At 48.9% G+C, this 22,049-nt stretch overlaps 1 protein-coding gene and 1 long non-coding RNA gene across 4 annotated transcripts in view; one reads left to right on the forward strand and one right to left on the reverse strand.

Annotated features, from left to right (window-relative positions):
• Window positions 1-22,049, forward strand: part of LOC310664603 — a 404,468-nt gene that overhangs the window by 55,599 nt on the left and 326,820 nt on the right. The gene's annotated exons all lie outside the window — the stretch shown is intronic.
• The window catches only part of FBXL18 (F-box and leucine rich repeat protein 18), a 35,511-nt gene continuing 28,652 nt past the window's right edge, over window positions 15,191-22,049 (reverse strand). Inside the window, exons 5-6 of one of the 3 annotated variants that reach the window (XR_014504911.1) lie at window positions 15,671-17,137; window positions 15,191-15,523 (exon numbers count right to left, since the gene is read on the reverse strand). Coding sequence is in view for 1 of the 3 variants with exons in the window: in XM_083413513.1 (XP_083269639.1) it covers window positions 16,981-17,137 (157 nt within the window). In the remaining 2 variants the exon portion in view is untranslated. Of the gene's footprint in view, window positions 17,138-22,049 lie in introns of all 3 variants that reach the window. The other 2 variants (XR_014504912.1, XM_083413513.1) reach the window with 2 other exon arrangements.

Below are 22,049 nucleotides of genomic sequence, written 5' to 3' on the forward strand. Positions count from 1 at the left end.
AGAAGAAGAAGAAGAAGAAGAAGAAGAAGAAGAAGAAGAAGAAGAAGAAGAAGAAGAAGAAGAATTTGGATTTGATATCCCGCTTTATCACTACCCTAGGGAGTCTCAAAGCGGCTAACATTCTCCTTTCCCTTCCTCCCCCACAACAAATACTCTGTGAGGTGAGTGGGGCTGAGAGACTTCAGAGAAGTGTGACTGGCGCAAGGTCACCCAGCAGCTGCATGTGGAGGAGCAGGGAAGCGAACCCGGTTCACCCAATTACGAGTCCACCGCTCTTAACCACTACACCATACTGGGACCCTTTGGGACCCAGGTAGGCAATTGTGGGGTGCTCCAAGGACTCCCTTTCACACTTCCAACCTGCTTGTCTGCCAGCCTCTTGCCAATTTTGCATTTGCTGTTTTAGATATATGCATCGGTGCAAATCTGCTAGTAACTGCCTCGCCATGGTGAAGAAAGCTGTGACCAGGTGACCCGCTCAGTCTCCTGCCTATTGCTAATGGGCACCTTCAAGGCACCTCCCTAAACAGACGGTGTCTTTGGATAGAGGCAGTGGCATAGTGTGGGTTGCTATCGCCCGGGGCCACGTGGATGGGGAATTGGGAGGGAGGCAAACGGATGGAGTATGCATGCTCATTAAGCTGCCTAATGGCATCTGCATCACCCAGGAGATCACAATCATTCCATTGTCTGGAGAGGTACCTTCCTGGTTCACTGGAGAAGACGTTTTTCAACGGAGATCAAGCACGGAAGCGCACAGCTGTACTGAAGCAACACTGGGTGATGAATTTTTGCACTCCGATGAAAGTAGGGACATCCTAAGGAAGAGAGAGACACTCCGGGATCAAATCAGAAACTGGTACTGCTTCTGCAAATCCGGAAAGGTCCCTGGAAAACGTTGTTTTTATATGCAATGACAGCAGCAAGAATATTATTGGCACAAAAATTGAAGCAAGAAGAATTACCAATGAAAGAAGAATGGTGGATGAAATTGATGGACTATGCAGAACTGGATAAATTAACAGGAAGGATTCGAAACCTGCGGGACCAGAGATTCTTAGAAGACTGGAGTAAATAGACGAACTATTTGAAAAGCAATTGTGATGAACAGATTACACCAGTAGGACTGCAGGAAGTTTTGTAAGAAGGACTATCTGAAATATTGCAATAAAAGACTATGAGGAGAATTATTAGTTAATGATAATTAAAAGTAATAGAGAAATTAAGAAATGCAGATTAAGTGATAAAGAATGTAAAACCATCAGAGGTGTTGACGGAAGTCTAAAACATTGTAGAAGATAAGAAGTTATGTTATATGATTGTTCGAAATGATATGTTTTAAAAACCAATAAAAATGTGTGTGTGTGTGTGTGTGTGTGTGTATGAAAACGGGGATGCTTGGAGGGTCTCGTCAATCCTGTACCTTTTGCCAATGCAGCCACCCGGTAGAAGGAAGGCAGCAGAAGGGATCTCGCAATCGCACTGCTTTCAAAACCAAAAAATGCTCAGCATTTGGGGGCACCCCGTGGCCGCACCTGTCCAGAATGAGCCAAGAGGGCTCCCGCATACAAAAAGTGCGCCCGCGGTTCCACAAATGCGAGTTCCGGCAAGCTGCCTGCAGCACTGGAACGAGGCTTCAATCCTCATTAAAAACTCATCATCAGATTCTCAGCTGGCCTGCTTCATTTTGTTTCAACATCCCTTCAGAACAAAACCCTGCTTTTCCCATTCAAAGCGCTCCGCCTTTCTGCAAATTTCACATTCCCTGGGAAGTTGGCATCCGAGGCGCTGCCGCAATAGATTTTATACACACATATATATATGCCTGTGTACATTTAAAGCAGGGCCCATAGAATAGCGTGTATTTATACTTCAAAACAGCTTGTTTGTATAATTGCCCATTTCCTTCCCCCACCCCCTTTTATTACAATGGCTAATTAGTCGGTTTCTTGCTTGGTGCCCTGTAAACAAAAAACTGTTTTTGTCGCCAATTTGCAAAGCACTTTTGCAGAAGCCTCCAGAACACTCAGGCCTGTTTGATGCGTTTTGACATTAATTTGATAATAGCAGCTTAGCAAGAAACCCGGTCTCCATGCCTATAAATGCAGTGCTTTCAGTACTTCCTTTTATCTGCACTGTGAAATAACGCGGCACCCCCCCCCACCCCGCCCCACAGTAATAACAAGCACCCAGGTCCTTTTTTCATAAATGCCCTGCATCTCCTCTTTTCAAAGCATTTGTTCAGCAGGTGGGGTTTTTTTTGTTTTGTTTTGTTCTGTTTTTAAAGGATTTTTATAAGCATAGCTTTTCTTTATTTATTTTATCTGACAGTAAAAAGCCATTCAACAGTGGGAACGGTCTCCCTCGGGAGGCGGTGGACTCCCCTTCGTTTTAAGCAGAGGTTGGATGGCCATCTGTCAAGGATGATCTAGTTGAGATTCCTGCGTTGCAGGGGGTTGGACTAGAGTACCCCAGGGGGTAAAAATTTCTTCCTCCTCCTCCTCCTCATCTTCTTCTTCCTCTTCTTCTTCTTCTTTGGTGATCACTCGTAGCTGAGTAAGATTGTCTTCCATAAACACGGTTTTAGCAAAGAGTCCGTAAGTGACTGTGGAGGCCAATTCTGGATCCACAAGTCCTTCCACAGTGGAGACATTGGTTTCTGGGCGGGAGTTGATCACAGCATGGATGTGCCAAGCGTGCCTTCCTCTTAGCATGTTTCTCCCTTGCATCCTGAGTTCGAGTATCTTCAAAGTTCATGACGCCTTTGGTAAAGGCTGTTCTCCAACTGGAGCGCTCACAGGCCAGTGTTTCCCAATTGTTGGTGTTTATACTACTTTTTTTTTTTTAAATTGCCTTGAGACAGTCTTTAAGCCTCTTTTGTTCACCACCAGCATTACACTTTCCATTTTTAAGTTTAGGAATAGAGTAGTTGCTTTGGAAGATGATCATCTGGCACCTGCACAACATGACCAGTCCAACAAAGTTGACATTGACGAATAATTGCTTCAACACTGGTGAACTTTGCTTCTTCCATTACACTGGCATTAGTTCACCTATCTTCCCAAGTGATGTGTAAAAAATTTTGGAGACACCGTTGCTGGAATCTTTCAAGGAGTTGGAGGTGGCATTTACAAGTGGTCCATGTTTCACAAGCATACAGTAAGGTTGGTAGTACAATAGCTTTGTAAACAAGCATTTTGGTTTCCCTGCGAATGTCCCGGTCCTCAAACACTCTGCACTTCAATCGGGAGAAAGCCACACGTGCAGAGCTCGGGCGATGCTGGATTTCAGCATAAGTGTTGGCCCTTGTGGAAAGATAACTGTCCAGTTAGGAGGAGTGATCGACATTTTCCAACATTACACCATTGAGTTGGATTTGTGGTGCTGCAGAGGGGTTATTTTGTACTTGTTGGTGCAGCACTTTGGTTTTTTGGATGTTGAGTGACAGGCCAAGCTCTTCGTAAGCTTCTGCGAAGATATTTAGGATGGTTTGGAGGTCATCCTCTGAGCGTGCACACACTATGCTATGGTTTTATGAAGGTGTGAAGGGGAAGTTAAGGGACAATGGCGATGATGGAGGTACTTTGAAGCTTGCACAGATTTGCTCAAAGGTGAGTGATGAGCGAGCGATAACAGGATACGAAGTGCCCATGCATCTCCTGGTCCAACCTCATCCCTTTTCTCCCAATATTTCATTACTAAACCATCTACCAGCTCCCTCTGCTTTGCTCACACAAGCAGTAAATGTTAATTTGATGACATTTAACTTTTAAGTCATTTTGGTTTTTAAACAAAGCTATAATTCCAAAGCTGCCATGCAGGCCTAGAACCATGTTCCGCTGGGTAACAAATTAAACTATGCCAGGTTGGTTGAAAAGGAGGGGTTGCTTGTTTTGTTCGACTCTCAGACCCAGCTTGTCACTTTGACCATGGATATTAACTTCCAGAGTGGTAAGATCCAGATCTCAAAAAGGTCTGAACCATCTTCATTGATCTACACCAACGAGACTTGAACGGGGGGGGGGGGGGCACGTCACACACCAATTGCTGGAATGCGTGGGCGAGACTTGATTGACAACCACAAACCTAGGCAGGTCTACTCAGAAGTGAGCCCCTTCCCCAATCCTAGTGCCGTCCAGATCCATTGGGCTACAATTCCCATTGTTATGAGAATTACTCTTGCCAAAGGTTGCAGGCAGCTTTACGTGCAGCAATTGCATGTTGATTGCCCTCCTAAAAGACAAAGTCCAGCAACTGGAGGAACGTGTAGCTACGCTCCAAAGAATTAGAGAGCTGGAGCTCTTCTTGGAAGCAACAGAGCACACCGTCTCCACCAAGGAGGAGACAGGGGACTCCCCTGAGAAGGAGGCTAGTTCACCAACACAGGAGCCCGATATGTGGAGAAACGTGACTCAAAGAAGTAGGAGGCCCAGGGTTCGCTCTGATTGTCTAGAAATACACAATCGCTTTGAGGTCCTCTCCCCTAGCATGGAAGACGAAGAGCAGACTCCATTTGAGGATCTCTCCCTCATTACAGTCGATCACGTATATGAAGATGAGCAGCAAAGTCAGTCCTCAGGGAATGTGCAGGCGACCTTGGAACGGACCGCTCACGGAAGAACCCTGACCAAACCTAAGAGAAGGCGTGTAGTGGTGATAGGGGATTCCTTACTGAGGGGAACAGAAGCAGTGATCTGTGGGCCTGACAAGATGTCTCGGGAAGTGTGCTGTCTCCCCGGGGCTAAGATCCAAGATGTAACTGAACGACTGCAAGGAATCATAAAACCCACTGACAAATACCCCTTCCTCTTGGTTCATGTGGGAACCAATGACACTGCAAGCAATAGCCTCCAGAAGATCAAAAGAGACTACGAGGCTCTGGGCAGGAAATTGAAGGAATTAAATGCACAAATCGTCATCTCATCTGTCCTCCCAGTTGAACGACGTGGCCCAGGGAGAGAGAGGAAAATAGTGGAAGTAAACAGCTGGCTTCGCAAATGGTGTAAACAGGAACGGTTTGGATTCTTAGATCACGGACTGCAGTTTCTTGAGGATGGACTTCTGGCAAGCGATGGGCTGCACCTCACAACGGTTGGGAGGAATGTTTTTGCCAAAAAACTAAGAAACCTCATCAGGAGGGCTTTAAACTGACTAATGTGGGGGAGGGAGACAGTGCTCCTGAAGGTAGGAGTCTATTAATTGATGAAGATGATCATCCAAATGTCATAGACCAAATGGAGCAAACAGCAAGCAGACCTAGTGGTGGGAGGAAAAAATCCTTAAATAAGAGACAAGGGGGAATGACTAATGGACTTCAATGTCTGTACACTAATGCACAAAGCATGGGAAATAAACAAGATGAGCTTGAGCTCTTGGTACAGCAAACTAAATATGACATAATAGGCATCACTGAAACCTGGTGGGATAAGTCCCACGATTGGAATGTAAAAATGGAGGGATACAATCTATTTCAGAGAAACAGACCAGACAAGAAAGGAGGAGGAGTGGCGTTATATGTCAGGGATGTGTATACCTGTGAAGAGATCCAAGATTTAGAACCTCAAAGCCAAAGTGAGAGCATTTGGGTCAAAATTAAGGGAGAGAAGAATAATAGTGACCTCATTGTGGGAGTTTACTATAGATCCCCAAGCCAAACGGAGGACATAGATGATGCCTTCCTGGAACAGATGGCCAAGCATGCAAAAGGAAGGGAGATAGTAGTAATGGGGGACTTCAATTACCCAGATATTTGTTGGATGTCAAACTCAGCCAAGAGCATAAGGTCAAACAGATTCCTCACTGGCCTTGCAGACAACTTCATTGTCCAGAAAGTGGGAGAAGCAACAAGAGGAACAGCCATTTTAGATCTGGTCCTAACCAATGTCGATGACCTGGTTAATGGGGTAGAAGTGGAAGGATCATTAGGCGCAAGTGATCATGCTCTTCTGAAGTTTACTATACAACGGAAAGGAGCAGCCAAGCATACTAGGACTCAATTTCTTGACTTTAAGAAAGCCGACTTCATAAAACTTAGGGAAGTGCTGGGTGAGATCCCATGGACAGTAATACTAAAAGGAAAGGGAGTTCATGATGGCTGGGAGTTTGTTAAGAGGGAGATAGTAAAAGCACAACTTCAGGCAATACCAATGAGACAGAAACATGGAAGGTGCCTAAAGAAGCCAGGGTGGCTATCTAAAGAACTTTTAACTGAGTTAAGATTAAAAAAGGATGTGTACAAAAAATGGAAAAGGGGGGAAACCACCAAAGAGGAATTCAAACAAATAGCCAGCACGTGTAGACACAAAGTCAGAAAAGCTAAAGCACAGAATGAACTCAGGCTTGCTAGAGAGGTTAAAAGCAACAAAAAAGGCTTCTATGGGTATGTTCGTAGCAAAAGGAAGAACAAAGAAACAGTGGGGTCACTCAGAGGAGAAGATGGTGAAATGCAAACAGGGGACACAGAAAGGGCTGAACTCCTCAATGCCTTCTTTGCCTCAGTCTTCTCCGATAAAGAAAACAATGCCCGACCTGAAGAATTTGGAGGAAATGATTCAGCAGAGGAAACACAGCCCAGAATAACTAAGGAGATAGTACAAGAATACTTGGCTAGTTTAGATGTATTCAAGTCTCCAGGGCCAGATGAACTGCATCCAAGAGTATTAAAAGAACTGGCAGATGTGATCTCAGAACCACTGGCAGTCATCTTTGAGAATTCCTGGAGAACAGGCGAAGTCCCGGCAGACTGGAGGAGGGCAAATGTTGTCCCTATTTTCAAAAAGGGGAAAAGAGAGGACCCAAATAATTACCGCCCAGTCAGTCTAACATCAATACCAGGGAAGATTCTGGAGCAGATCATTAAGCAAACAATCTGTGAGCACCTAGAAAGGAATGCTGTGATCACCAATAGTCAGCATGGATTTCTGAAAAATAAGTCATGTCAGACTAACCTGATCTCATTTTTTGACAGAATTACAAGCCTGGTAGATGAAGGGAACGCAGTGGATGTAGTCTACCTTGATTTCAGCAAGGCATTTGACAAGGTGCCCCATGATATTCTTGTAAAGAAGCTGGTAAAATGCGGTCTTGACTATGCTACCACTCAGTGGATTTGTAACTGGCTGACTGACCGGACCCAAAGGGTGCTCATCAATGGTTCCTCTTCATCCTGGAGAAGAGTGACTAGTGGGGTGCCACAGGGTTCTGTCTTGGGCCCGGTCTTATTCAACATCTTTATCAACGACTTGGATGATGGACTCAAGGGCATCCTGATCAAATTTGCAGATGACACCAAACTGGGAGGGGTGGCTAACACCCCAGAAGACAGGATCACACTTCAAAACGACCTTGACAGATTAGAGAACTGGGCCAAAACAAACAAGATGAATTTTAACAGGGAGAAATGTAAAGTATTGCACTTGGGCAAAAAAAATGAGAGGCACAAATACAAGATGGGTGACACCTGGCTTGAGAGCAGTACATGTGAAAAGGATCTAGGAGTCTTGGTTGACCACAAACTTAACATGAGCCAACAGTGTGACGCGGCAGCTAAAAAAGCCAATGCAATTCTGGGCTGCATCAATAGGAGGTTAAGGGGGGATATGATAGCCATGTTCAAATATATAAAAGGATGTCACATAGAGGAGGGAGAAAGGTTGTTTTCTGCTGCTCCAGAGAAGCGGACACGGAGCAATGGATCCAAACTACAAGAAAGAAGATTCCACCTAAACATTAGGAAGAACTTCCTGACAGTAAGAGCTGTTCGACAGTGGAATTTGCTGCCAAGGAGTGTGGTGGAGTCTCCTTCTTTGGAGGTCTTTAAGCAGAGGCTTGACAACCATATGTCAGGAGTGCTCTGATGGTGTTTCCTGCTTGGCAGGGGGTTGGACTCGATGGCCCTTGTGGTCTCTTCCAACTCTATGATTCTATGATTCTATGATTCTATGTTATGAGAATTACACGGTCTAAGATATAAAATAAATGTTCATAAATGGACCAGGCAAACACATACACAAATATATAAACCACATGTCTGAAACAGGACAGGAAAACAGTCCTAAAGCCATTTTGACTCTTTCAGTGACCTCAAATATTCCTCTGCAGTTTGGATGCAAATGCGGAAAACCTCCTCATTGTCTCTGTGCTCACAAATCCTGCCTTAAGGGTGAGCCTGTGACCCTGACTCAGGAATTAAGTATTTATCATCTCAAAAGAATGGCCAGGCTCTCCAGGTAAGCCCATTAACAGCCAGGTAAACCCATCAACAGGTTTTTTGCCAGACAGGATTTCTGCTGTAGACCGCCTCCTTCTGTGATGTATGCATGATGTTTTGGGGGGTGGTCTTGAACTATGGACCCGGGTGGCGCTGTGGGTAAAAGCCTCAGCACCTAGGACTTGCCAATCGAAAGGTCGGCGGTTCGAATCCCCATGGCGGGGTGAGCTCCCGTCGCTCGGTCCCAGCGCCTGCCAACCTAGCAGTTTGAAAGCACCTCCGGGTGCAAGTAGATAAATAGGGACCGCTTACTAGCGGGAAGGTAAACGGCGTTCCGTGTGCTGCGCTGGCTCGCCAGATGCAGCTTGTCACGCTGGCCACGTGACCCGGAAGTGTCTGCGGACAGCGCTGGCCCCCGGCCTCTTGAGTGAGATGGGCGCACAACCCTAGAGTCTGTCAAGACTGGCCCGTACGGGCAGGGGTACCTTTACCTTTACCTTTACCTTTACCTTGAACTACAGGGGAAGCAATTTCAAAAACCTGTTCTAGGTTCCCCCTCCCTCCTGCAAGGGGTGAGTGGGGGACCCTGTTGCAACAGTTTAATAAAGATCAGGCTTACTAGCTGCTTTGCTTCTCAACTCTGCTTGGCTTTTGTTATTTTCTCCTACCGATAGAGAACCTACATAAGGACTCTAAACGGGTACCCCATAAGGGAAAAGGAGCAGTTTTTTCTTATAACAATTTAACACCATCATGCCTGACCAATAAGCCTGCTGGCTGCAGCTGATGGGCACCAGAGGCCAAAACATCAGAAGGACATGGAGTTGGCGGGTCAGGAGCACCTAGGGGAGGGCCCTGGGGATGCCATATTTCAAAAAGTGAAAACACGGAAACAAAAGTTGTTGAGCTTTTTTTTCTTGCTAAATCTCAACAACAAAAAATGAGTTTTTGAGCTAATGATTTTCATCATATCCTACATTTCTGACGTGGGCTGCCATACATCTTGATTTCCACCCGCTGTTCATGAGGGTCAAATACCGGCTTTGTCAGAGAAATTCCGGACGTATGGCAACCCTACACAGCAGCAGGCCTTGGAGATGGAGGTTAATTGGGAGAAGAAGAAGAAGAAGAAGAAGAAGAAGAAGAAGAAGAAGAAGAAGAAGAAGAAGAAGAAGAAGAAGAAGAAGAATTTATACCCTGCCCATCTGGCTGGGGTTCCCCAGCCACTCTGGGTGGCTTCCAACAAAATATTAAAATACAATAGTCCTTCAGATATTAAAAGCTTCCCTAAACAAGGCTGCCTTCAGATGTCTTCTAAAAGTCAGATAGTTGTTTTTTCCTTTGACTGATAAGAGGGCGTTCCACAGGGCGGGTGCCACTACCGAGAAGGCCCTCTGCCTGGTTCCGTGTAACTTGGCTTCTCGCAGGGAGGGAACCGCCAGAAGGCTCTCAGAGCTGGACCTCAGGGTCTGGGCTGAACGATGGGGGTGGAGATGCTCCTTCAGGTATACTGGGCCGAGGCCGTTTAGGGCTTTGAAGGTCAGCACCAACACTTTGAATTGTGCTTGGAAACTTCCTGGGAGCCAATGTAGGTCTTTCAGGACCAGTGTTATGCGGTCTCAGCGGCCGCTGCCAGTCCCCAGTCTAGCTGCCACATTCTGGATTAGTTGTAGCTTCCAGGTCACCCTCAAAGGTAGCCCCACATAGAGCACATGGCAGTAGTCCAAGTGGGAGATAACCAGAGCATGCACCACTCTGGCGAAGGAAGCAGAGGAGGGCAGACCCTCTGCTGGTTGTGTATGCTATAATTTGCAGCCAGGCCTGAAGCTTGCAAGCTGCCTGCACAGTGATCCAAACATATATAACGAATTTTAGCTACTAAGAAGTGAAGGGGGTGGAGGAAGCCCTCCCTGCGCAGACCAGCTATCCCTTTCACTACTTTTGTAAAAATCCACTGTTTTTTATCAAATACTCCCATTTATGAGCATTATGGCCTACAAATTTAATAAAATTGCTTCCTACACACACACACACACACACACAGTTTTTAAATCTCTCACAGCAGTTTTTAAAGTTTTCACAAGGATTTTTTTTTTTAAAAAAAGGACACATTTATCCCACAGCCACGGGCAAGAACTGAGCGCAGCTTTTACTTCAAAGGGAGCACATCATGGGGTGGAGGAGAACTTCACAAATACATAAAGAAAGCAAAAAAACCCAACCCAAACCCCAATGTCCTAATGGTGGTTATTGTTTTTTGGTGTTTTTTTTGCTCTATGTTCCTTAATTGTCAAATGGCTAATTAGCAATGCCCAATTTAACATTCTCAGTGTGTAGAGATGGGAGTTCAGGAGCCCCCCCCTTCCCCTCCCTTTTTAAGGCAAAAAAGGGGATTAACTAAAATAAATAATTTAAGACAAAGGCATGTCGGCTTCCGCAGAATTAGCATAAAAACGCTACACTCGTGAGCATTTTGAAAGCTAAAAGAGAAAAGCGGGAGGAGGGAGGACGCACAGCAATTAAACTGAAATCCCTCTGCCTGCCTTCAGATCTAACCATACGGAATATTTTCATGGGGCTTAAATGTGACTTTGGAAGGAGACGCACTGCAAATCTTTCTCTCTCTCTCTGGTTAGGGAACATCAGAAGCAAACGCGGACACCTCTGCTCTATCTCTTCAAGGCCGGCTCTGCCGTTAGGCAGGAGGAGGAAGCTGGCTCGGCCAGCTAAATACTGGAGATTCTTTCCTTTAAAATATAAAGTGATATTGAAAATGACGAGGGTAGTAATAAATTCACGGGAAACAAATGGGCATCTAGACATTTTGTTTCGGAAACCATAACCTTGGTTTAAGGTGCCTTTGGGTGGTTAGCTGAGAGATTTGAGTTTCTACCGCTGGGTCAAGGCTGCTGGGAAAAAATACCCATCCCTAACCCTCTTTTTTGGGACGTGGGTGGCACTGTGGGTTAAACCACAGAGGCTAGGGCTTGCGGATCAGAAGGTCGGCGGTTCAAATCCCTGTGATGGGGTGAGCTCCCGTTGCTCGGTCCCTGCTCCTGCCAACCTAGCAGTTCGAAAGCACGTCAAAGTGCAAGTAGATAGATAGGTATCGCTCCGGCGGGAAGGTAAACGGCATTTCCGTGTGGTGCTCGGGTTCACCAGAAGCGGCTTAGTCCTGCTGGCCACATGACCCGGAAGCTGTACGCCGGCTCCCTCGGCCAATAAAGCGAGATGAGCGCCGCAACCCCAGAGTCCTCCACGACTGGACCTAATGGTCAGGGGTCCCTTTACCTTTTTAACCCTCTTTTAGCTCAAACGGGAAATGTCGGGGTCTCCCCTTATTGCTAGACGCCCAGCCTATCCTACCCCACCCCCCACTACTAACCAACGACAGTGGCGAGGACTTTGCTTGTCCTTTTAGAAACCCTTATTAATTTGAGCCATGGGGGTCGCTGCTGGGGGGGAGGGCAAGGAAAGCTTCGGAAGAGAGCTAGTTGCTTTGCTAAAAAGAGGAGGGTGGAAAGAGCAGGATGGAAAACGTGCTAGGGAATAGGCTGCCTGCGGAATTCGCAGGCAAAATGGTTTTCATTAGCTTTACGGGCACCTGCCTCTCCCCTCCCCCCCCCCCCAATGTCTGCCTCTGGCCCTCTCTGCCCCCTAAAAAATTGAAGAGGGCCCAAGGCAGCCTCCCTCGGCTATTAATCACAGCCCCTTCTCCCGCATCCTGTCCGGTTTCTATGGAAATGAGGCTTTTGCCGGAGAGCCGGTGGGGTGCGCCTACGGCGTCCAATTGAGCATCTTGTGGACCTTGCGATGGAGGGCAGCTTCCCCAGGAGGCGCCGAGAATATTGCTCCTTTGACAGGCTTCAGGGAGGGGTGGAATGGTGTCGGCGGGCAGCCGCCCCGACCTGCGGACGGTGCGCGATGAATATGGATCGGTGAGGGTTGGCAAGGCGAAACCCTGCCCTCCCTCCAGAGCTCAGCACCAATGAGCCCACGACTTTTATGACAAGACCTCCTCAGGGCCGAGAAGAGCCCTGGAAACTGGCCAGAGGCAGAAGGGGGCCAGTGGCTCAGAAGCAGAGGCAAGGCTACCGGTCACTGTCCCGGTCATGGCTGCAGCGCTTCTGAGTAGCAGGCACTGGGAACCACAGGAGGGGGAAAGGGCTCTCTTGCGCGCGAATCCTGCTTGCGAGTTTCCCATCATGGGCATCTGGCTGGACGTCTATGAGAACAGGATCCTGGGATGCTGGCTTGATCCAGAGGGATCCAGTGAGGAGATTCGGATTAAACATCAGGAAGAACTTTGGGTTAGTGTCGTACCTTCGATCTCAAACGCTTTGGCTCCCAAACAAATCGGCTCCCAAACCATCATAACCCGGAAGTGGCTGTTCCGGTTTGCGGAAGCCGAACGTCCAGCGCGCCTTCCGATTGGCTGCAGGAGCTTCCCGCAGCCAATCAGAAGTCACACTTTGGCTTCCGAACATTTTGGAAGTCGAACGGACTTCTGGAACGGATTATTATTATCTGGGGCGAGAGGGTCACTGGTCCTCCATCCCACCTCTGGAAGGCTATGGCCTCCCACCCAAACGACCTGGAACATCCTCAGGGACCTCATGGAAACAGCTCCTTCTTGCTCCCAGGTCCTGTGATAAGGCTGTTCTGGTCACCCTGGGTTTGCTCCTGGTGGGCTGGGCTGGGCTGGGGGTTCAGGCCCTTAAAACTGCCAGAAGCAGTGAAGAGCTCCCTGGCTGTGTGTGTAGAAGGGATCGGGCCCAGGGTGGAGCAAGGCGGTCGTGGGCTTGACCTCACTGGGGCCATGCCTGGGCACTCCACACGCAAGAACGCCGCTTAGATTTCAGACACTGAGTGGTTCAGAAACCCTTTCAAACAAACCAAAGAGGCAAAAGGTAGCCTGGGTCTGCCCCGAGCTCTGGGGGTGGATGTTCAAAGGGATTGTGGGAGAGGTGGAGGGACAATTCAATGGGAATGCACTCAATACTCATTAGACTGTTTTTTTTTGGGGGGGGGAGCCTCTTAGGTCCCCACCCCTGAGCCATTCCTTTCTCTTCCAAAAGGTGATGCTAAAAGCAGCTCCATGTATTAAACATGAACTCATTCAAGCCGTCCGCAGGGAGCATGTGCAGCCGCTGAGCGTCGGCGGATGAAGGGGAGGAGGTCACAGAATTGTAAAGTTGAGCGGGGACCCCAGCGGTCATCTAGTCCAGCCCCCTGAAATGCAGGAATTGCAATGAATGTGTCCCTGACAGATGGCCACCCAACCTCTGCATAGAAACCTCCAGAGTTGCTCTGGGCTGAAATGAAACTCGGAACGAAAGGAGAGGGAGGGTCCAGGGACCCACCTCCCTGCCTGGCACCACATCAAACATATGGAGCTCTGCTTAACAGCCCTTTGCCCACCCCCCCACCCCCGTCAGTTGGGGACCATTAAGGTGGGTTTCTTTTCCCAACATAAACGCTGCCGAATATAAATTGTAATTAACACCGATGCCAAAATGGCACTTAGAGAGAAAATAAGCACATTATTAGCATCTGCTGCATCGTGCCTGCAGCGGCGGCAGCAACAACAACTCAAATCCGGCTTCGCGTTAGGAGGATCTGTGGCCGGGACTTGGGTTGCGGAGCGAGAGAGCAGTGTGGCGCAATGGCCAGAGCTTCGGACTCAGGCCTGGGAGGAGACCAGGGTTCGAATCCCCACTTGGCTGCAGAGAAACCTTTCTTCCCTGCATAGGGCTGGAGTTCCAGATTCTACCCGCCGTGAAGAGGGACTGGTGATTAAACCGCTCTGGGAATTGTAGCTCTGGGAGAGGAAGAGGCTGCGGCGGCTCGTAACCACTGGCAGCTCCCTTAACAAGCGACAGCTTCTCTGTGGGAAGGCTTGGCTCTTCAATGCGGTATCACAGGACTCTGGCTGTATGGGGCGGATGGGGCCTTGGTGGCTCCTCAGCACCAGGGGACAGCAAAGATCTGCCCCAGTCCTCAGAGAAGGCTGCAAACGAGAATCTAGGCAAAGCCGTTGGGCTTTTCTCGCCACCCTCCCATCGTTCCGGGGTGCGGAGTCTCTGCTTTGCCTTGCAGAGGATTCCTGGTTCAATCCCTGGAAGCAGCTCCAGATAAAGAGAGGTGGAGGGGTAGGTCCTAGAGAATCGTAGAGTTGGGAGGGAACCCCAGAGGTCCTCTATTCCAACCCCCTGCAACGCAGGAATCACAGCTGAAGCATCCCTGACAGATGCCCCCCCCCAACCTTTCTTTAACAGCCTCCAATGAATTTAATGATATTTGGAATGTATTTGTCTAAACCATAGTGATACATGGATTAGCATACGCTTGAGGGAGACAAGTTTATCCATCTACTTACATACTATATAGTTTTGTAGCCTTAATTATATTTTATGATTATTTTGTTATTGCTGTTTCCCTCTGCTTTTTAAACTGTTTTTTAATGTATTCTCCTCACCCTCTTTTTCTAATTCTTTTCTTCCTCCCAATTCATTTAAACTTACTATCATCATCTCAGTAAAATTCTAAATATAAAAAAGAAAAGCCCACCACCTTCTGAAGGGGTCCGTTCCACTGTCGAACAGCTCTTAACGGTCAGAAATTTCTTCCTGATGTTGAGTCGGCATCTCCTTCCTTTTAACGGGAAGCCCTGGGTTCGGGTCCCACCCTCCAGAGCAGGAGAAAACAAGCTTGCTCCCTCTTCCGCATGACAACTTTTTAGATATTTGAAGATGGCTCTCACAACACCTCTTGGTCCCCTCTTCTCCAGGCTAAACATACCGTGGAGACCCAGTGCCAGAGGAGAGGAGATTGGTTTAGGCTGGCTGAGGCTGATGGAAGTTGCAGTCAAAAACCTTTGAAGCTGGACAAGAGAGAGAGAGAGTCTGATCTGATAGAAGGCAGTTTTTTTGTCGTCATCCCCCCCTGCACACACAAAAAGAGCATACTGAGATAGCAAAGGTGAGTACAGAAGTGTTTATATGCCATATTTGGCAGGTAAATCCACTGTTGATCCAATTAACACAGATACCAGCATCACATTGGAACAGACACATTGCTACGGATACTCAAGCTGGCCCACGACTTCAAGCGAAGAGCAGTAGAAGCTGAGAAACAGCAACTGAGGGAGACGGGGGCTTCTTCTACCCCCTCCATCCATGCCCCCCCCCATTGCAAACAATGCAGCGTTGCTTCCGGAACACCTAAATCTGCACCCATGAGAAGCTGCAACGTCACCACTGTCGCCCTCTCAAGTGGAAAGCGAAGGGCCTTTTAATAAAGGAGTGGGGAGCCCTCCGCGCCCCCCTCCAAGATGTCTGTCCCATCGCCCCCCTGACCAAGCTGGCTCTCGGGGAGCTGGGGGTCCCAACGACCTCTGGAGGGGGTACCGGGCTCCCCACTCGTGTTTTAAGAGAATGCAAAAATGGGAATAGGGAGGGCCCTGCGGTACGATGGAGGGAAGGACCAGGGCCAGGTTACCCCCATGGCAAAACAGTTGCAGCCCCCCCCCCAGAAGAGGGCCTTGGCAAAGGAGCATTTTGGCACGGTTTCGATAAAATTGTGTCAGTCCAAGCTAGCACCTCCAGCAGAAGTAGCCTGATAAAGGCTAAACCTGCTTTATAAAAAGCTGTTAGGAAGGTTATTTGGGGAGCTGTAAAGAGAGAGGTGTGTGTGTGTGTGTTTATGCTCACAACGGCAATTTGGGATTGGAGCTCAATGCCAGCCGCAGCTTACAAGGTGTGCTTGCTTTTCTTTAGCGCCATAAACGGCTACAAGGTTGTAAAAGCTAAAGGACACAAGGCTTTGCGCTGTGGGCATTTCAGAGCAGCTCCCAGCTCAATGAGGGCGACCTGTGCAGTGACCCGGGAGTGTTCCTGCACAGCATCCATTCATTTCATTGGGGCTTGTGCAGGAGAACTTCCTGGCAGCCATGCTTGAGACGGAACAGTGAGCTGGAGAGGGCAAGCAGGAGACTTCCACCAGAAGACATGGAAATCCTGCAAATTTTGTGTGGGATATTTTTATTCAGATGTATATGAGACTTGGAGGATACTCTGGCCTGGCAACTGGCTGCACCCCAGCGGGCAAGCGTAGAAGCATCCCAGGAGTCTCTGGCTAAAAAGATGGAAACTGGAATTGTATCCAGCACAGCAGGTCCTAGCGGCACAAACTATCCCCCCCCCTCAAGATAAGAGGGCAGGATCAGCTGAACGACATATGCACACCAACCCCCCCCCCCCCAATAAATAAAAGTTCAGGCACGGCCACTCTCTGCGTCAACCTACAAAGTCCCTTAAGACATTTGAGTGAAGACCCCCCCCCCAAAAAAAAAGCACAAGAGCCAACCGTCTCCGAGAATAAGTAACGGGAGGAGGAAGAAAGGGGAGCACATTCTTTCAAGTTAAATTCCTCTCCCCTTTAACTACATTTAAAGCTGCATGAGAATTCATGTATTAAATAGCAAGGAATCACCAGCTCATTGTGGCCCAGCCTGAGTCCCTCAGGGGCGGGCTGGAAATTAAAACCAATAAATATTAAGATTTTTCTTCGGGGGCAAATTTTGCCCAAACGGGATACGCAAGGCCTGCCTGGCACCCTGGCAAGCTTGCCCTCGAAGCGGCATCTGAGTTGCAGAACACTGGAATACGGTGGCCCCGCGAGGCTCAAGGGCCGGACCGCCTGGCAAAGGAGAAGCAGCAGCTGTTTCGCGCTCAGGCCGAGCCTCCCACTCCGCTGCGCCGCTGCCGCCATCACCCCCACAGGTTGGGTGGCTCCTCGGCCACCCGGCTTTTGAACAAGGTGATTTCGTCCAAGTGCATCATGGGAACATCCCGGATGACCTCCGTCAAGTCCTCGTGCAGGAGAGGGAAAATGACAACGTTCAAGGCGGGTCGGCTGGCCTGAAAGCTAAACCAGACACAGAAGAGGTTAGGGGGTCAGGCCAGAAGGAAGGGGCGCTGGGGTGGGTGTCAGAGTCCACAGCACTGGAGAGCAGCCGCCTTACGTGACGTGGGGCCCCCAATGCTCCCCAAAGCCGCCCCCAACTCCCTTCCTTAGCCCGAAAGGAATCACTTTCACTTGCAAATCCACACCGTGACCAACTCCCACCCAGAAATCTATGTCCCCACTGTGGAAGGACGTGTGGATCCAGAATTGGCCTCCACAGTCACTTACGGACTCACTGTTAAAACCATGTTTATGGAAGACAATCTTACTCGGCTACGAGGGATCGCCAAAGAAGAAAAGCCTTTCACTTGCTTTCCAGAAGAGCGTTGGTCTTTCATGCTAAGAAATCATCCCCTGGTACAGTGGTGCCTCGGGTTACATATGCCTCAGGTTACATACGCTTCAGGTTACAGACTCCGCTAACCCAGAAATAGTACCTCGGCTTAAGAACTTTGCTTCAGGATGAGAACAGAAATCATGCGGTGGTGGCGCAGCAGCAGCGGGAGGCCTCATTAGCTAAAGTGGTGCTTCAGGTTAAGAACAGTTTCAGGTTAAGAACGGACCTCCGAAACGAATTAAGTACGTAACCAGAGGTACCAATGTATTTATTTCAGAGTCTGTCCATCAAGCCCAGAGGATCTTGCTTCTGATTAAACCTTCCTAGGATTTGGAATTCCGATCTGAGAGAGGCATGGTGGAAACGGAGGCGGGGGGGGGGGCAGTCTAAGTGAGAGAGCTGACAGCGCCCATCCCTTGACAAAATCACCCCTGAGGGAACGGTAAGAAGCGCTTCCTGACCTTCCGGTATGCTGGGCAGACTTCTCAGCTTTTGTAACAGGGGCAAGGAACCTGCAGCCTACCAGCTCCCAATTCCCGCCCAGCTCAGAGGTTGGGATGGTAGCAGCTGGAGTCCAGCAACGTCTGGAGGGCCAACCTCCTCCTAGAACCTGTGAAATAAGAAGTGGCCTCTCAGAGGAGTCCTCCCTGTGGCTTTATTGCAAGAGCGCGGTTCCAAGTGCGGCTGCAGACGGGCCCATACACAGAGAATGCTTCCACTCCTAAAGCACAGAAAATCAGGGGTCAAGCCGGAGTCCTTCTGCATGCAAGACAGATGCTCTACCTCTCAGCCTTTGCCTCTTTGCTTGGATCCTGGCCTCGGCTTGTGGCTCCCCCCCCCCCCTTCCTGAGACTTCATTCACTGCCCCTCAACTCTGGCTCACTTCCACAACTCTAATACCTCCTGTCCTTGATTTTCTGCCACGCCGCTAATTTTGCTGCATTGGAAAAAGGGGGGGAAAGTAGACCACCATAAATCTCCCCTCCCCTGGACTTTGGAAGGGGAATTAATGCACGGAGAGAAAGGACTGCGCCAGCAGGGCTGTAATTGCAGAGAAAAGGGCTGCTGCAGCTAAGCCCCGTACACAATGTTTACCAAAAGGGGTGGAGGGAGAAATCATTTAAAGCTGGCTTAGGCAGAAAGCCCTATATGATGATAGCCACATAGGGAGGCAATAGGACACACAGCAGGAGGGTGAAGATAAGGCATGCTGGGAAACTGGGGAGGGAGGGAGCCCACGTATGCACAGAGCAAGTTAAAATATTTGGCATTGATTGCCGGAGGGGAGAAGCGCGGGTCATGGCTGTCTCCGCGCGGGAAGGGAAGGAAGCGGGGACAACCGGAGCCTTAAGCCGAGGCCAAGGAATCAATTGAGGGGGCCCAGCACCCTTTTGTCCTTGCCCAGGGTTTGATCCTTGAACTGTGCACTTTTCAAACCCCGGGAGAGCTGGCTGCACGTTCCTTCCCCCCCCCCCCAAATCAATCCTGGGAATGTGGGTAGCTCTGCAAAAGGGTGGGAACGCAGCAGAAAGGGGAAACTGCCTGCTCAGAAAAGAGGCACGTGCAGAGGAGCTGCTCATGCAGGGACACGGCAGGCAGCCTCCTCCTCTGAGAGCAGGTCACTCCGCTGCAACAGGAGCCATCAGAAGGTCGGGTTGTGGGGGAGACGTTGTCCGCCCCCAGTTTGCAGCCAACGGGAAGGCACGGCTGCTCCTTGGCTCAGAAAAGGTGAGCCCCCAGAGGTGTGGAGGTGGAAATTTGACCACGGGGCCGCAAGTGCAGGATGTCCACACCTTAACTGGAAATACTGCCGCCCGTACTGGTCCTTGCCCTGTTATGTGGGGAGCTGTGCTTGCCCCCCCCCCCAAGCCACCGATGGGATGGTCGCAGGCAGTTCTGCTCAACGGTCTCCGGAAAAGGTACGCTCGCCACTCTTTAAATTCCATGCCCACCTTAGCGCAAGGCAAAGAGGTGGTTTATTTCTACTCTGTCACGGCGCCTGGCAGGGTGTGGAATGAGGACTCTCTCAAATCCGACTCGGTGACTGCAAGGACAGAACCCAGCTGTGCCGTTACTCGGGATTAATGCACACAGAATAACAATGGCCAAAAGACACCATAAACTTGCTGGGAAATACAGAGATGACAGGAGCCAGGAAACACCAGCACCCAAGGCCTGGTCCTTCTTTCAGAGCATGCTTTCAAGGGTGGCTTCCAATTCATTTTCACCCTTGTTCTTTTACTTATATGCATAATCGCTCTCAAAGAAGCTCACGGGAAGAGTAAAGGACAAAAAACAATATACAGACAGAACAGAAACAGAGGTGTAGAATCACAGAGTTGTAGAGTTGGAAGGGACCCCAGAGATCCTCTAGTCCACCCCCCCGCAATGCAGGAATCACAACAAAAGAATCCTTGACAGACGGCCACATACATTGATAAATATGCCAGATTCATCAAACATATTCAACAAACTCATGCTTATGAGTATCAGGGGGAAGGTTCTTTGTACCAAAATGTCTGCTGCATAGAGACATGTAGCATGTCAGGGACTAAACGTCTAGGCCGGCCTTCTCCCTTAATACAGTAGTTTTCTATACGCAGGGAGGATTTGTCTTTACTGGGTAAGGAGGAGAACGCGATCATATCACCTCCAGCAAGTACAAGCCCTAAAACTGAAGTATGTCCTAATCAAGACTTGCAAATATGTCCCCAAAAGTACCCAGCTTTGGTTGGTACCCGTCTGTCTCGAGAGACAATGGAGTGCACCCCCGGAGGTGAAGTTAAACAGCTGTGCTTGCAGCACCCACAAAGTGGCCTCCTTGGGGCGCAAGCCTGGGCCATGTGTCTGGAGGTCCTGGGCTGCCCAGCCGACAAGACCCCCTCTTGGCCTCGCTGATGTGCTCCAAAGGAAAGCACAGACATTTGTTTAGCACCAGCTTGGAGTTGCCAGAGGGAGGCATACAAGGTGCCATCCAACCGCCTTAGGGCGTAGGGCTTCTCCTTAGCCTTTTCTTCTCCCGAAGATGTCCTGCAAGGCAGCAGAGGTTTTAGAATCAGTGTTTTCTTTCTTCTAGTTGGGCTACCTTCCCACGTGGACAAGTACCATCTTGCCAGGTAGGGAGTATTTTCCAAACCTTACTGTCTGCCTGTGAAACGTGGACCACTTATAAACACCATCTCCAACTCCTCGAAAGATTCCATCAACGGTGTCTCCGAAAAGTTTTATGCATAACTTGGGGAGACAGGCGAACTAATGCCAGTGTACTGGAAGAAGCAAAGATCACCAGTGTCGAAGCAATGATTCTTCAACATCAACTTTGTTCGACTGGTCCTTTTGTGTGGATGCCCGGTGATCATCTTCCAAATCAACTACTCTATTCCCAACTTAAAAATGGAAAGCGTAATGCTGGTGGTCAACATGAGGTTTAAAGGCTGTCTCAAGGCAAATCTAAAAAAATGTAGTATAAACACCGACAACTGGGAAACACTGGCCTGTGAGTGCTCCAGTTGGAGAACAGCCTTTACCAAGGGTGTCCTGGGCTTTGAAGACACAAACTCAGGACGCAAGGGAGAAAGGTGCTAAGAGGAAGGCACGCTTGGCAAATCCACACTGTGATCAACTCCCGCCCAGAAACCTATGTCCCCACTGTGGAAGGACGTGTGGATCCAGAATTGGCCTCCACAGTCACTTACAGACGCACTGTTAAGACTGTGTTCATGGAAGACAATCTTACTCAGCTACGAGGGATCGCCAAAGAGAGAGAAGATTTTCCAAACCTACCTCGAGATGTCCCGGGCACAAGAGCAACTCTCCCCTCCTGTGGTTTCTAGCAACTGGTACTCAGAAGCATTGCTGCCTCCGGTCGTGGAGGCAAAGCAGAGCCATCATAGCAAGTAGCCTTACCCACCACAAATTTGTCTAATCTTCCTTATAAATATATATCTAGAACTAAACATATAGGAACAGATTTCCATACCCAAATCAAATGCAATAAATTAATATCACAAGAGTTCCAAGCGACCCAAGCGGGTTCAGAGTCTCCTGAACCTTATTACTCCAGCACATTATTGTAATCCTCCTTTCTGGCCCCCAGAGTCAACTTAAAAGCTCATGCAATCAAATTGACCAATTTCCCTAGCCAGGTGACAGCACCAGTTAAAACCCTTTCCAAGGATTCTCTCTATCAAGTGATTTATCGACGAACAGCAGAAAGAAGAACAGACACCACTACAAGATACGAGGACAAACATAAACACGCACATTGCCCAAACCAACAAGATCAGCCCAGCTGGTCAAGAAATTGAAGTGGCAGCAGCAAGATCTTCGGAGCACGACAACCACACTCAACTCACCCTCATGCTGCTTCTGGGCACCAGGGGGAAGCGAAATGGGAGATTGCCCTGGGTGCAAAGATGACTAGATACGGCACCTGTTGGCGCACAGGTGCCAAGCCTCCAAGTATGGGGAGCTGCCACCTGGGCACATCTGAAAGCCGACAGCTGCAGGGCGGCCTCTGTGGATGCAGAAGTACAT

Source organism: Podarcis tiliguerta, assembly GCF_965153285.1.
Source record: "Podarcis tiliguerta genome assembly, chromosome: 14".
In the NCBI taxonomy this organism is placed as follows: domain Eukaryota; kingdom Metazoa; phylum Chordata; class Lepidosauria; order Squamata; family Lacertidae; genus Podarcis; species Podarcis tiliguerta.